Source organism: Idiotropiscis lumnitzeri, chromosome 5, assembly GCF_059441095.1.
Source record: "Idiotropiscis lumnitzeri isolate Australia: NSW breed Sydney's pygmy pipehorse chromosome 5, RoL_Ilum_1.0, whole genome shotgun sequence".
Lineage (NCBI taxonomy): Eukaryota > Metazoa > Chordata > Actinopteri > Syngnathiformes > Syngnathidae > Idiotropiscis > Idiotropiscis lumnitzeri.
This window is the reverse complement of record NC_142395.1, coordinates 10,010,323-10,027,535: the sequence shown is the minus strand read 5'-3', so window position 1 is coordinate 10,027,535 and position 17,213 is coordinate 10,010,323. Positions and strand designations below refer to the sequence as shown.

The 17,213-nt window shown below is 39.5% G+C and overlaps 1 protein-coding gene across 1 annotated transcript in view; it reads right to left on the bottom strand.

The window, feature by feature from the left end:
* Positions 1 to 1,447: 1,447 nt before the first annotated feature.
* Positions 1,448 to 17,213, bottom strand: part of trip4 (thyroid hormone receptor interactor 4) — a 66,172-nt gene continuing 50,406 nt past the window's right edge. Inside the window, exon 13 of the mRNA XM_088297188.1 lies at positions 1,448 to 3,705. Coding sequence (XP_088153314.1) covers positions 3,641 to 3,705 — 65 coding nt within the window. The 3' untranslated portion in view covers positions 1,448 to 3,640. The remainder of the gene's footprint in view (positions 3,706 to 17,213) is intronic.

Sequence of the window (17,213 nt, the reverse complement as noted above, 5' to 3'; positions counted from 1 at the left end):
CATGAGTCGGCCAATAATGGGCGCGTGGTTCCTGGAGCCACGGAAGGTGTAATGCTTAGTTTCACTCCACTTCCTGCCTAAATATTTGAACAAGAAATACAACTTCAGTTATTTTAAATTCATAATTCATCAATACTTATTGGATTGGAAAAAAAATGTAAAGCACGGCCCATAAAACTTAAATAGAAATTAACTCTAATTTAATGTAATCATAAGTTATTGCATTTTAATTCTTTGCATGCAAAGACTGGCCAACAGGGGGCGGCACTGCCTCACTTGCCCACTCTGACCGCATGTCATCGCTCGGAAGAGGTGCGTTTGGGCACAGTGCATAACGCACGTGTCGCGTATTTAATACAATGCTTTACAAAAAAGTATAATAATTAACTATAGTCAGAAAATGTGCAACATGCAGACATACAAACAACATACAAACATTTAAATTTGTCAAACATTTTATTTGTAGCAATTGAAAATTTACGATAACAGAGTTAAGCAACCTCACAAAATAGTTCCCAACCTTCTAAATAAATGTTAAACAACACATTTAATTTGAAAAAAATGTATTATAAATACCAAGGTGCAGGCTGAGCGAGGACCGTGATTACCAACCGGAAGTGGACAATTACGACGGAACGTTTGCTACTTACTACAATAAAATGTAGTATTTTAGTCAAAGGTACAATCCTGGCGGATGAATGAATTTTAAAACCCTTGTTGATGTACGAAGCAAAAGATAATGTCACTTCTGCTTGTTTTTCATTCGTTGTCTCCCGCGCTATTAAAAACACAAAGAAAAAGCACTGTTGCGGAAGTAATCATGCTTTTGCTTTGCACAATAATATTAACAAAGGCTTTGGATAAAATGCAACGCGGGATCCTTGCTAAGGCTAAGGTAAGCTGTTTTAAGACTAACCTTTACCGATCTATCGTCGTGCTGAGCTAACTGTGGTTGTCTGTTGGTGGCGGCTCTGCTCACTTCTTCTTAACACAGCTGTTTACCGTTTTAATTTGCGTTCTAATTACCAGCTAATTTATAGGACTGCATATGGAAAGCGCTTTGTGACAGCTCCAGCTGTTGTGAAATGCGCTCTATAAATAAAATTGTATTGTATTGCTTATCCGGCTCAACTCTGACTAACTGAACGCCACATTTGAATAACGCTATGAGTTTCCGAACAGAACGTCGTTCAAAAGTGTCATTTGTTTATTTGGAAACACATAGTTACATCCTGTCTTTGAAGCACCGTATCTTTATGCAATATGAATGTATCCCCCCCCCCAATGATTATGTTGAAAAAATCCGCCAAATGCTGAAGCCGCAAAGAGTGAAACTCAAAGTGGGGACGGATTCCTGTCGTTTTTTGCTAACACACCCGACTACTCGTGCTGCTGTTTAATCACTTATGTATTTATTCATTCACGAATACTGTCAGTGACAACTGTATGAATAATATTTCCAGTTTATTTATGTATAGTTTCTACATACACTGCTACTCTTACTGATTAAATTGAAAAAGGGGTTTTCACATTGAATGAACCCCGACAAAAAAAAAAAAATACAATTCCCTAGATTTCAATGAAAGTTACCTGTCATTTAAATCTAAAAGTCTTTTCTGTACTATTTACTTGATCCTGAGAATGGGACCCGTTTCCTTTTAAAGCATGACCTAATTTTCCTTCAGTCATGTAGCAAATGGAGGTCAGTATTATGTGAACATAACGTGTCATAAAATGAACACATCAAGTAGGATGCTCATGTTTTGATCCTTTCAGTTTTGCACATTAGATGACAAAAGAAACACAGACACATACATGTCACAACAGCAAAAACTGACAAGGAGCCAAATATCACTAAATTATTAAGGTTTATGATGACATGTTTTTCCTAAATTAGAAAAGTTTAATGAAGCTCATCCAACTCCTCCTGCATTGATACAACAAAAAAGTGTGGTTTACGTGTGACTCCTACAAAGATAAATACACGTAAAGAAATCAGAAAAACTGTTGTGACACATGTGCCTCGAGCGATAGAAGAGCACGATAAACCTGCCGCGCTGCTGTGTTTAGACTGAACATGTAACAAAATCTTCACAAGCTATCGTGCGTGGGGCGTGTCGCTACACGTACGACGACGCGATAAAATACCATTGAAGGTGTGCAGGCTGAACAAAAAAAAAAATGCACGCGTCGGAGTGTTTCTCACAGTGTGGTTTCTTCTCCTCAGAATGAAAGTGATCACGGGCTGTGAGGATCGCTTCCACTGTGGCTTAAGTGAACAACAAACTGTGTTTCACACAATGCGAGCCTTTCTACCTCAAATGGGCAAACACAGGGACGTGATTAAGGCTTGCTGTACATTGCTGCACTGTGGGAAAGAAATGTAAGCCATTTGGATTGTGCTCGGATGACCCTGGCTCTCTTGCCAAAGCCGTCCGCATAATCGCCCCTACTGTGCTCAAGTAATTGTCTCTGTGTCTGAAAGGAATGAGTAGGCTGTGTTCTTACTCCCAAACTATTGTCGGTCTAAACGTGGCCTTAGGTGTTAGGAGGGCAATGACAGGCTGCATATAAAATGGGGTGGTCTCCGCATTTCCTGCTAGGTCTCGAGTGAACAGTAGTTGCTCCTCCGAAATCTTTTTATGACTTAGTTGACCAAGATATTTTAATAATCCTTTAAGGGCAAATAAAAATAAAGTTTGGGTGTTCTGCTATTCAATTAGAGACAAAAAAAATAATAATTTTCCTTTACAGAAAGTGAAGCTAAAAGGACTTCAAAATGACTTTTTACCATCTCAGTCATGTACTGTGTAAAAAGTGACAAATGCTTGCAAGATTGTGTTTTTCCAGTGAGTCACTGAACTACCATCTGTGTCGCAGGGAGTCAATCACCTGTGAATTGCCATTCGTAGCCAGGACAATTACACACACGTCAAAGTTCTTTTGCAGTTTTTGGGCTGGATCGACACTGCACGTCCAACTGCTCAATTGGGATTGAATGCTCCCATTTTGTCTGATTAAGTGCACAGGGACACATTGTTTGCCTTGTTTGAGCATGTGAATATATGTCACCAATCTGTATTTCAATGACGTCAAGCTCATATTGACTGAATCTATCCGATGTGGGCGTTCATGCTGCGCTCATAATTTCAGATATTCTAAACGCAATGTCTTTTTATTCATTTTAGAAAGAGGCTTTATCTATGTATTTTTACTTTTTCAACTGCCACAATACAACTAACATTTGTGCTACTTGGATGCAAAAAAAAAAAAAAAATGTCACTTGATCCAAGCAGTGAAAACTCAGCCTTGAAGTTGCCCAAGTGAAGCCAAGCATTTTTCAGTTTAAAAAGTAAATGTTTGAGTTTGTAAAGAAAATGCAGACCATCTAAAATTCATTTATCTTCATTCTCTGTAAAGGAATAGACACATATACACCATTTTTCTGATGATGGATTTTGAATAGAATATGCAATGTTTCCACCACATTTGCATGCATGAAAACGAAAACTATTTGAAAGGATTTTGAGCTTTACCCGCTATTCAAACACACTGCCATAATTCTGAAGACAACTAGTTGTGAGGCAGACTAGTGGATTGCGGCCCACCAGCGGGTTTCTTCTTTCCGCTCGTTGAGACGTCAGTCTGCGGCCGAAGCGACCAGCCCCTTCTTGGCACCCTGGTGGTAGTGACTCTCCAGCTTCCCTGCAAGAGAAAGGGGGTGAAAGGGAAGGGCGGGAGGAAGGGGAGAGGAAGAGATGAATCAAAACACCATCAAAGGGACAGGGTGACCTTTCTGAGAGCTCAAGGCCTGCTGATTAGAGGCGGCCTTGGGTAGACACGGGAGAGAGCGGAGCACCAAGAGACGGGGCGAGAAGAGAAAGAGAGAGCTAAAAGGCCAACGAGACTCTTTAATCCATGGTTGGAAGAGATTAGAATACAGCCTTTGTTGGCGGAAAAATAAGGTGTCCTTTAATCTGGTTATATAGACGTCCTGTACATGCAGCAGTAACATACACCGACCGGAAAGACAAAAAGCCTGAAAGACACCTTCCTCTGAACTGGATGAAAAAAAAAAGGGAAATATAAAAACTAATCTACTGACTAAACCTTCAAATGTTTCCAAGCCATATAGCATCTTAAAATGTAAATAAATCAAGATGTTCTCTACAGAAAACATGATGGATTGTTTGCCGTGGTGTGACTGCCAATTGGTAATGACGAGAGATTCAATCTTTGACACTTGATATGCTTTTAAATGCCATGCTTCAATGAAGAACAAAATGTTGCGCCAATAAAGCAGATGGTTTCCCACCAAGGGTCTGGTCAGGCTTTTTTCAGTTTTCCTCTGCTACTCTCGGCTACTGCTTGTTCATGGGGCGTTTTTGTTAGACTACAGAGAAAAGCAGCACACGCTTGACAATATCGGACAATCGCGTTAAAGTAAATCAACTGAAACCAGACTTGCTTTTATAACGCATTTAAAGCTTCATCTGAGTGTGCTCACGTTTTAGTTGGATGAATTGGAAATGACCGTTTTTTTTGTGAAGGCATATGGATGAAAGGAAAACACATCGTAAGTAAATTTGTATTTTGAATGTAAACATATCACATTTTGCACATTTTTTTGGAAAAATGCATTTTACAATTCAAACTTGAATCTAAAATAGGAAAGAACACATTTAATCCATGCACTGCCTTTCATTACCCCAATTCAAGTCTCCCTGACATGACTAAGTATTATGAACGAGTGCAAAGACCATCCACAAGAAGTACTGCAGCGTCTATTTAAAAAACAACAACTATTTAGTTAAGTAGTACAACAATTTCAGTGAATGCATTTAATGTGATGGTGTGCGGTTGCTCAGCATCTATCTGCAGTTTTGTTGTACGCTGCAAAATGCTTTCTTTCCACCCAACAATGATGGCAGGACATTCATAGTCAAGTGAGCACACACACAGAAACACACGCACACTACATTTGTTGAGCATTCTGTGATTGTTTTTCTCCTCTCAGTAATCTGATTAATGAGTGCAATTAAAACAAGCGTGGAATGAAACATTTTTTTGGGGGGGGGGGGGTTGGCCTACTTCAGGAAATGCTGTAAAACGAGGACCAAGTCATCCATCTCATAAAATGCCCATTGTACAAAACGGTAAAGTGAGAGAATCCCACAAGATGCTCGTTGTCATTCGGAGAATTTCGGGAAAACAAGACATCAAGACACCAACAGTGGATTGGGGCACGACACTAAATGATTTCTAACAGCAGTGAGCAATTCAGAGTGGAAAGGTGATGCCCAAGTGCAATCCATACATCGGGACTACAGTCTATATGTGGGCTAATCATCCGGTCTATGTCAAGAATGAACAGGCCAGGATATCATCACCAAGCATATGTTAAGTGCACCTGCTCAAACTGTGGAGCACATTCCCATTCAAACGCGATTAAGCAGTACCCTTTCATTGCTTTGGCAATCGTGAGGGTTATAAAATGTTACTATCACTTCGAGAACATTTATCGGCAAGAAAACAGCAGAAGAATTTTATGAGCTTGCTGTTGAAAACTTTGCTCACTCTTGCCGAGTAAATAACCAGTGCTGCTAGATTTGGGTTCAACTGTCTTGGCTCCGGGGTTAAGTGTCCAGTCCGATCACCGTCTAGTGCATCACTGTGAAACGCAGTCATTCTGTTGTCCAACATTGACATTAGCTGGCTGTTTTCGCCAGGGCTGACCCAAGGGGAAAAAAAATTCCATGGACAAGCTGGTGATTCTCTTTTGTGACTTGTCAAGTTATGGCCTGACTCAGCGAGTAGCGGCAGAAGAAACAAGGTGCCTGAGAGAAGTGCTGTTTGCTCACCCTTTCCAAGCCTTGTGAATGGCTGTCAGTCAAAGTGGTCTGTTCCCACTAAGTGCTGCTTAGCGGTGGAAATACATCGAGGAAAAACGACTGGGACAAAAAATGCTTATTAAGTTAAAGACCCAAATCTAGAATGATACGCATGAGCGTTATTCTACTCATGTGTTTGAGAGGCAATAAATATTAAATGTTGAGAGCTCATTAAATCAATTGAGCCACTTTATTATAAAAGAACAAAAACTATGTATGCATAATTAGACACTCCCGCAGTGGAGCAAATCAGCACATTGCCACAAAAACAAAAATAAAAACGATGGCCTCTGGCATGAGAATCAATATCTCAGTTTACTGTACAAGAATTCGATAGCTTCGAGAGATGATGATGATGATGATGCTAATCTGGCTTTGTCGGCTACACAACCGACATTTTGCTTTTGGGACATGTTTTTCACTGGTGTCAAAGAAATTAAGTACAGTATTGATATTTAATTGAGAGCAGTTCAACTGATTCTATTGCATAATGTCACATTAAAAATGAAAAGGTTATTTAAGATGAGTAACGATTCAGCTTGTGAAGGTTACGGTGAATAAAGATGAATTAATATCTCTGCACCACTGCACCCAGAGCCACAAAATACAGAGGTCTTGAGAGTTGTAAGAACAACATAAAACAGTACTGTAGAGTCAGAGATCAGCCAAAAATAAGTAAGCAACTTTAATATTATACGTTTGCATTAATATAAAGAAAGTGATAGACCAATTAACGGCCGGGCGATTATCGGGGATGATATTTGGGATTTTTTTTTCTGCATCATTTTTTCTTTTTTTTTTACTTTCAAGGCCGATAAATTAAAATCTGCAGAAGCAGATTGTCCCGCCCACAGCACCATCTGATTGGTTCCTTTTGTAGCGGTTAGCAGCCAATCAGCACTAAGCTGCTTGTTTGCTTTTTCACCTCGAGTTACACACACTATGGAGAAGAAGGCAACGAACTTTGCCCAAATTTGAATAAATGTCAGCCTACTACAAGTTGTGACTCACAACTAAAAGAAAATTATTTGCCTTATTGAACTTCAAAGAGACGTTTGTTTTCATTGAATTGTAAGAAATGCAGCTGAGCCTGGGCGCTCTTTGCACTTTTATTTAGACTTTGAAAACTAAGTTATCTAAGATCCAAAACAGCATTAACATGTCATAAATCCCTAACATTGTTTAATAAACATGTGCATAAAGGTATTTAAACTAAATCAAGTTTTAGAGTAGCAAAATTTTGACACCATTTTACCCCTTTTGTCAACAAGTGAATATCGGCTACAAAAATCAGTTATCGGCCTCCATGACTACGAATAATCGGTATCGGTCCTGAAAAAAACAGCATATCGGTCTATCACTACTATAAGTACTCAACAATAATCACACCTCATTATTTTTACTCACTGCATAAAAACTGTAAACATGAACCCTCACTAAATACAAACAACCACAGACCTTGGACTGGGAGCACTTTACCGGTTGCATGAACGTCGTGTTCAACTATCTTACAAGCAAGGTCAGTCCATGTGTGAGGGTGAATATAGTAAATGGTTGTGAAGCTGCCGAGGGACAAAGAGAGGGAGGTGTGGAGGAGACAGCAGGAGAGCTAGAGAGAGGGTGAAGTATAAAAGGCTGGCCCATCGATTGGCTGAGATAATTTCACATTGATTGCTGCACTGCATGGAGTTGGCTAGAAAAGGAGGCCATAAAAAGAGCACAGGTTGTCTCCATCATCAAGATTGTACAACAAGCTCTTGAACACAGATGCTCATTCAGACACCCGGGCACTGTGTAACATATTTACTAATTAAATTCCCATTGCATATGATCGAGGACGAAAGCTCATTGGTGCTGCAAAACATAATCCCATGAGAACTCCAGGGCAGTCCTGAGGAAAATATTTACCAATGCTGCAAAAAGGCATTGCCCTTGATATTGATATTGTCAGTGAAATTAATAACGTGCGAGACCGTTATCAACCTTGTATTCATAATCTAAATAATGATTTGATAGTTGATATGCACTGACGATGCAGTTGGGCTGTAAAAAGCAATTCTGTGAGGCGAGATCCACATTCTATATATTTGTATTAGGTATATTTGTTATTCTTGCTTGTGTTTCCCCCTGACATTTCAATGATTGATTGCACTTGGAACAACGTGAGTGTAAATCGATTAGTCATGCCTAGAGTGAAACGCTCAGCTGCTACGTTCGTAGCAACAGAGCTACTAACTCAATGTAAATGACGCCAGCTTGCGACTGTACGTTATTAAAACCCAAATCCTCGGAGCATTGAAAGCCCTTGGCTTTGCAGCCCGTGCTCCCAAGCCGGGGATGCTGTGATGGAACGGCTTCAAAGCATGAGTAGTAGGTGGCGAGGGACGGTGGAGTCGCCACGACTGTTGCCAATCTTACACAACAAAATTAAATCCTAAAAACGATATGGTTATACAGCACGACAGATGTTTTTAAATACTACTACGTGTCATGTCTTAATATGATCAGCACTAAATTGGAACAGGAAGGGGTCAAAGTAGTCTTTCGCCTCTGATTGTGAACATGCATCGAAGAGGAACATATTCATATTATTATTTAGAAACAACCTTAGAGAGGTAGATGGGGCAAAATAGCGTTCATGTAGACTACATTAAGCAAAATTAATCTGAGTAATTTCTCCAAGACCGTTAACAGAACCATTAAGGATGGAGATTAATGATACAGCCGTTTTTAGACATTTTGCTCCGGGGGTTAGTGTAGTACCGGGGCTCAGTACCCATCCCGACTCCAGATACTGGCCAGTACAAATTGTGCGTCCATGCCCATTTTTACACAGCAGAAGATACGCACTGAGCTTCAGAAATACAAACAAACAACACAAAATAGGTGAAAAATGATGATAAAAGTCCCTGAGATGCCAACCTTAAGAAATTCACTTTTAGGAAAACGTGTCGGGATTTTTGTCTTTCAAAATGAGGTCAATACCATTAGCATGTGACACTTATTGCATTATATTTTGTAATATGATCAAAATCATTTTTGACTCCACATGGTGGGGTAATACTGTAACAACCGTGTTTGCCTTGGGCTCCTAATTGCTCGCCGCAGACCTGGGCTGAGGAAGCGATGTCACCAAAAGCCTGACACAGCCAAAGTGTGATCGGCAGCTCGTGCATTCATGAAGAAAGCTGAAGAAGAGAGAAGTGAAGTGGCCGCAAGAACTCATGTGAATTGCACCACACGTTGACCATCGACACTTCATACGCAAGTCACTTTGATATACTTGAACACGGTGCTGATCAGGCTCACACAGTATCGGTTACAAGCGACCCACTGTTGTGCACTCACAGCAGCTGGAAAGCCAGCAGCGGTGTCGAATTGAAACATTTTATAAGCGCAGCGAAGATTAAACCCCTTGGTAGTGGTGGGGGAACGCCGTGAACACGGGCTACAATCGATTTTGATGCGGGTTTTGTTTTCATTCGAGAAGACAAAACAGCACGTCAGCTATTGATGTGCTGTCAAACATATATCACAAGAACGTTAAACAAGAAATATAGCATACAGATTATTTTGGTGTGTGTTCAAGAAAACAAAAACACTTTAATTTGATGTTTTTAACTTACCTTTACTTATCCAAAATCTTTTACTTTGCTGCACCAGTATGTATAATTCAAAATTACTTAATTGACCTAGAAACTGAAAATAAGTTATGCACCTGAAACGGACAAAGGTAATCTTTAATGTTTAAGAGGAAAACATTTGTTAGCACTGTATTGTCGTACATTGTAATGGACTGGGTAATGTGTGTTTTATTTTTGCGTTGCTGATTAGGGGTTGTCGCAAACATGTCAAGTTCTGTTATTTTGAGTGCCCCGCGAGCAGAATTCTTGAATGCAGGAATCTACTTGAAAGAGTGAGAGCATGTAAGAGTACATGAGAGAGCGAGAGTTTTCATGCTGTTTGGCGTCACAACCAAACTGATATATGTAGTGAGGATTTAGAGCAGGGGTCTCAAACTAAATTTACCTGGGGGCCACTAGAGGCAGACTCTGGGTGAGGCTGGGCCGCATCAGGTTTTCCGCAAGAAAAAAAAAAAAAAAAATCTAATCTTCTCAAATGTCTTTATTTTTATTTTTTAACACAAAATAAGATTTAAAAATAAATAAGGAATTAATAAGAAAATAAATAAGGAATTAATAAGAAAATTAATCAGTAATAAATAATAATAATAATAATAATAATAATAATAATGAGTCAAATGTCTGTATTAACAGTTCTTTAATCTTCTTCTGAACATGAATTGTCCTGAACATGAGTGGAACATTCATCAATCAAACCCCTACTAAAACATCGAAAAAAAATTACAATCCCACCCTCGTTTTAAAACTGAAGATGTGCCCAACAATAATCCGCGGTTCAATTTTATCCACTGTGACCAGGTAATCCTACATTTTATAATTAGTCCCGTCTGCGCTAGTGCTGATGCAAAGCTCCGTCAGACTGCGCATCCTGTTAGCGCATGGGTTTCCTGTCAATCAAATCAAAATCTTGTCAAATAGCAGAGATCCTAAGCATAAACCATAGTTCTGGGATGAGTAGGCCTACTTCTGTAGTTATAAAGCTTTAATTACACTGTAATTAGAGCTTTATAACTACAGACTGGCACTTTAAAATGTAAAGTGCCAGTCATATCAAATTCGCGGGCCGCACGAACATTAAACTTTCATAATAAGGCGGGGGCCGCAAACTATCATCCCGCGGGCCGCAAATGGCACGCGGGCCGCGAGTTTGAGACCACTGATTTAGAGCCAAGCTTATGTAGGCGTTATTATCTCAAAATACAGTGTCAGTTGCTCTAAAAAAACACATTTCCTCGCCCAACAGATGACAGTTTTCTTTTTATGATACTAAACCTCCAGCTAATGGATTTTGGGATGTGAAACCAAGCTGATGACACTCTAGTGGATGTGAATATAAACCCTGGAAGCCACAAGACAGCAGCAAAACAGTAAGTGGAAAACCCCCGGTTGGATTCCCATCTTGCTGTTAGTCACACCTAATTTAGATTCCCTTCCACGGCTTGCGAGTGAGTTCATTTACAAATGGATAGAGGAGGTGCTTTTTGAGACTTGTTTGCATGCTCTTTGCAAGGACTTTGGGAGAAGTGTGAACCATGCGTCCCACTGAAGAGGAAAGAGCCTCACTGCATCTTTTGGTCGCTTCAAACCTCATCGCCTGCAGCTGTTTCTACAGACTGCAATGGCTAAGTGATTTCTCCAACCAACAGTGGGCTGTTGAAATGGTTTAGTCACGCACATGACAGCTCGTCACCACTCACAGGAGAACCAGCGTCTGACAAGTCATGGAAAGCAAAGGTGTTGCTGCTTGCTGGGTTAGAGTAGTGGAGTAGTGATGACATTATGATGGCTGGAATATGTTACTGCTCATGGAAACAACAGCTTCAGCCACATCCGTTTTTCGTTTTGGTTTTGAAAGGAAACTTGAAGGGTTTTTATATCCCTCTGTAAATCTGAAAGCTTTTTTTCTGTCTTTAAAAGGTAACAGCTAGCATTAGTAACATTTTATACTTTTGTAATGGCTCAAATGTAATCTCACTAAAATACAGTCAGGTTCATTAGCATACCGTACCGTTTGCCGTAGGAAAATAACTGCTCCTTCAACTGTAAGGGCAGCAACCTCAGGCAAGAAGAGCCTGCCTGCTGCAACCCTTTTAACACAGGAGAGCAGTACAAAAGGCTTGAGGTATTCTGTATTCATAAGGGGATAACACAAGAGCTTTAGGGGGCTGTGCTTGTTATTGTTGTGCTTCACTTGCTGGTCCAAGAGGTAGCAAACACACACAGGACAATCCAATAAACACTGTGATTGCTGAAAAACTGGGAACTTGGATATAAGCCTAGTGTTTGTACCTCTACCAGTTTCACCAAAAACTCCTAACTGTGAGGCACGTAGGATTGACATCTCATATTGATAGGCACATATCAATGTCACACAGGGTTAACTTCTGCAAAGTGTTGAAAATCCAAATTGTAACCTCAGAAAAAGCAAAAACAAAAAACTCTAATCATTACATTTGTAAAAATGCTTTACCAGTGTAATAACAGTAATAATATAGTAATAAACCTTTCAAGCCACTATGCGGTATTTCCTTATTTATCATGATGCTGTCTGGGGGAGGGGGATCATATTATTCAAATGCTTTTTAAAGGTGTCATATCAAGCAATCATAAACTGAAGAGCTCAAGGGTATTCTGAGTAGTAACCTTACAATAAATATAACCATCAGTAATTGTGATTATTTGGAATTCTACAGTCCAGAAGCCCTTAATTATTATACTTAGTGAATGTGGGATTATTTCATGAGCAGTTTATAAAGTTGTACCCGGCTAGGTTCATGACAATGAATAATAGCAATAGGTGACTTTAAACAATGCCTATACTGGTACCAGCATCACAGAACTAATTGCGGATGACTTTCCCAAAACAAAATTTCAAATATAAGTTCAATACTTTTTGGAATATTGATACCAGAACAATATGCACATATATCCAAGATGGTCAATACTAGCTCATTTTTCCTTTTTTGCATGGGAGAGGGAAGGGAGAAATGACACTTAAGCTACGTACGGGTAAGCATTGTTTTTCCGCGTGACCATTTTGACTCAAATCCCAAAATTCTGATGAGGTGTTTGCTTTAAACACCCAATCGACCTCTCTATTTGAGTTACCACAGCCCTAATAAATATTGTCTCTGGCGGAGTGTCACCAAGCCAATGGCAACTGAACAAAAAACAGGAAAAAGATGCAGAGTAAAATTAAACTCTAAACATTGATTAACAGGACCAACAGAGTATTTCTAATCATATATATATATTTGACTATTGTGAGTCACTTTTTGGGACAAAAAAAACCCCACACTGCTGGCTGAAATGAGATTTAGTGAGGTACAATGATGATGTTTAAGGCATTTGAGGCATACTGAACCCAACCTATGATAAACAGGAAGCCAAAAAAAAACATATGAACTCATGAAAAACATGAAGGGGAAATATCCAAATGTGTTTTTGTTATGAGGAAGTCTGAAAGTGTCTGGTTTTGTTTGTTCTCCCCAAAATATACTTACAATACAGAAGAATAATAAAAAAAAAAAACGGAGCAAATGGATGTTCCTTCTGGAGGCCCTGTGTTACACATCCTACTCTGTCGAAAGCTGATGTTTGGTCCTTCGTTTTGAAGTGTTTTTTTTTTTTTAACGCACACAGTGGTGAAGATTTTTGTTTTTATTTTAAGCAGAGTAAAAATTATCGGCAGGGACTGACCAAAATGGCCAGTTGGTCATTCTGCACTGAATTTACTTGCATCCAACGTTTCATAACAGGGAGCAAGCCCTCTGCGCAGTTCTGAGTCATTGTTGAAGGAGAGCCAGCGCTTATCAATCACCCTGCTCCCATGTTGCCACCAAGTGCCTCACGTTTAACTGAGAGGACTGGCGATCATAAAAACATTATTTTCAATTCGATGCATCTTAACAAATACACCAGTAAGTAAACTGATAAACTCTCTTTAATACTGCACGTACAACCATGATGTCCCAAAGGGTCAATTAAGTTAAATGTCTTCTTAAAACAACAGAAGTGTTGCTGATGTAAAATATAAATGCTTTCTTTAAAGGAAATGATCAATATACTTTAAAATCCCAATAATTTGTCTCTTTTATGTAGCTAAATTTAGTATCCAGAATATTAGAGACAAGCTAAACTATTAGATACCTCTCAGTACAATTCAACACAGTTTCATACCACAATTAACACAATATTGTTGAATATTAATACAGCTAGGGTGAATTTATTTGCAATCGTCTATTATCCTCATTTTATAGCTGGTGATTTGTGCGGAGCTTCCAGCATTTATATTTTTTTCTTCCCCATCAGACATCAACTTCTATGTGTTACCATGGTAACTTAATTTGCCCAAGGCCATAAGAATCCCCAGTGCCATTTCACCCCACAAACAAAACATAGTAATTTTTTTTTTTTAAAGATTTTAGATTCAACACTCAGCGCCATAGCAAAAGCAAAGAGTGACGTCTCCATTTTTCCCATCCTCTGATTTGTTGAACGGAGGTACTCAATGTAATTAATAACTAAACACACAACGACTGCAGGAGAGGAAGCATATTAGACAATATTAAAAGTCCATTTTCAGCCTTTCAAGAAAAACTGGACATTGTGAGGGTAGGTCAGACAACACTTGAGCTGGATGTCTTATTGCAACTTGTAAAAAGGATGTATTTGCCACTCACAGAGCAACGACGACAACCGCTAGCTAACTTTGACTACCCAACACAGCCAGGAAAAAAGGATGGATTTGTCTATAAATAATAAACATCTCTTATGAGTACAAAGCATTACATTTCAAGTGTTTTAGTTTTTGTCATGTTGTTGGATGTACCATATAATCTAAAATCAATGGTATAACAAAAAAAAGACCAATCCATTTCTTGGGTGAATTTGAACAAATAATCCAGGTGGTTTTACCCATTTTTTTTTGGGGTTGTATCATAAAAAATGACCAAGTATTTTGGCTTGCCTATGTGTTATAGGCCTATTTTTTTTCCCCCGCATGTGGCATTCTGTCCTCGGTGACAACATCCATCAGTATTCGCAAATCATTTCTCAAGAGATTTCAATATTTAGCTACGGCTGGTTTGCAATGGTAAACAAAGTGGGTAGGAATACTAAAGTCCTAAAGTCAATATCAGTCCACTAACGGAATATATAGCTACGGTGAAACTGCTTTCCAAGACATACTGTACATACACACACACACACACACAAGTATCTTACTGACTCACTGTATTAGTAGCAGTTCAAATCTCAAATACAATACTGTTGAATTAACCATAATAGCGCTACAATAATTCCAGCCTCTGTGACAGCTCTAAATAAGTATTCCTCATTTCATTCCCTCTGACTCTAACACAGACGCTTTGGGGTCTAGCTCAGCCCAAATGTAATCAGCGCAAACAAGTTTGCAGACGCATTCAGATATGAAGTGTTTATTATTGATTGGTTCAGCTTGCACTGAAATGAGGTGAAGAGAGGAAGTAGTAATGACTACTAAGAATCAAATGCAGATTATGGCTAAACCCGATGATTATAGACTATTTAAAACAATTACAAATGTTCTGTCAAAGTGATATTTGCAAAAGGGATACAGTTCCGTTTGTGAACTCTAACAATGTTGGCCAATCGCTCTCAGCCTGGCGTGATATTGATGTTGATGGGGAAACATGGTCCAAGTGACACTGATAAGAGCAAAAATCAGGGCGGTCATCCAGAAGATGTTTTATTGCTTTTACATTAGCTTCCGTCAAATCGTCTACAGTTACAACAGTGAGTTGTCACCAAACTGGAGCTACTGACTGCATGTTGTTAATCACAGCAAATTAGGCATGTCCAGATGACAAAAAAAGAACGAATAAAATGAGTGTGTATAATCCAAGAGTAAAACCAGAACCAGCAATGTGGAAATACCAGGTCAAAGCCAATTGGATCCAGATTTGAGGACTTCCAGCTGTTTCAGAATGTGGGTGGTATAGAAGACTTTTTTTTGTCACACATAACTTTGAAATTAGAACATTTGTAGAAAAGAATTGTCCGGGTTCCATCTCTTTTGAAGAAAATTATATTCCTAATGTTAGCATAATGCACGATCCCCTTGCTGCTTTTTTACATTTGTATGATAATAAATCTTAAAATATTACCAACATTATTGCCTGTATAGTTAATACAAGAAAAAAAAACATGGTTTCTTCACACACTGCATATATGGTATGCATAGCGATGTTGAGCCATGTTCACAATGGTTCTGCCTATTCTTGCCAATGTTCTGCATTATCATTATGATTCCGATAATCCATAAGTGAGATCTGCTATTACCGATTCCAGTCACTTGGTTAAATTGTCAATTTTACAATTTTGGAGATGAAGCTAACGATTATTTTAATAATCAATGCTGAGGAGCAGCATCTCTACCATGAGCACCTCTGGGAGGACCATACTTCGAATCCTAAAAGGGAAACACAGATTCCCTGTGGAGCAAAGTCATTTCAGCTCACAGCTCATGACCATAGTTGAGATTGGGAACGTGTAGATTCACCAATAAACTCAAGAGCTCCGCCTTTTGGGTCTCCTCGTTCTTCACCATGACAGACTGATGCATCACTTCACCTGGTGATACCCCACTCCATTTTTCTCTCACTCGCAAGCAAGACCCAAAGACACTTGAACTCGTTCACTGGGAAGTGCACTCCACCCTACTCTTACTGAGAGCCATTGCCTCAGATCTGGCCATGATGATTCTCATCCCATTCATTTCCCACTTGTTGTCTTTGGACTGCACCAATAACGTCTTGATGAAGACGACAGAACCATGTCCTTCACAAAAGGAGATGTTTTTGGAATCAGTGAAAAGAGGTAGTATTGGCAGACTCAAGCCATGATTGGAACCAACTTAACTAACTGAAAATCAAAATTTGACAGAAGTCAGAACGGCTCATATTAACAGGCACCAACCACCAAATGGGTGGGATTGTAGCGGTATCAACTTAACGGCACAGCCTACACGACACACTCGCAGTCTGTGGGGATTTGTAATAGGATTTCACCTGTTTTGCCTAGATTCAAAATATGAATCGCCGTTGCATGACGTGGCGACATCACAAATCACAGCCAATCAAATGTACATAAGCTTCCATACAGATGAAAAATACATTTTCGGGTTAAGTCAGCAAGAAGCTGCCACCCTCCACCAAGACTAAAATACAGTAAGACTTAACTATATTTACAAACTCATGTATCAATGGATGAAAAGAAGAAGATGAAAGCTAGTGGTAACATTTTGCACGAGCCGTGCCCAAGTTGCAGTGTTGCTCTCATTCAATTGGCCCAATCTCCAAGTTGCTACCACCGGTGGGTTGTCGTTGTCAAACTCCCATATCCAGAGCCCGATGGTGGCCGCAAACCCCGAGGCGGGCCACGACTGTCAGGCCAGAGGACCGCCGAGGCTCTGGGCTGCTGCAACAGGACATTTTCATCACGGCCAAGACCACCGGTAGATTCCACGAGAAATGACTCACTCACCTTTTGGAGACCTGGTCTCTCCCATTCAAATAAAAGGACCTGGTGAGTGGTATACGCTGCTCGCTAAAGTTTTTACCACATGCTTCACTAATTCATCCATTGGGCCATATGAACATGTAAATATGGTTAAGTATTGTTATAAAACACAATATGC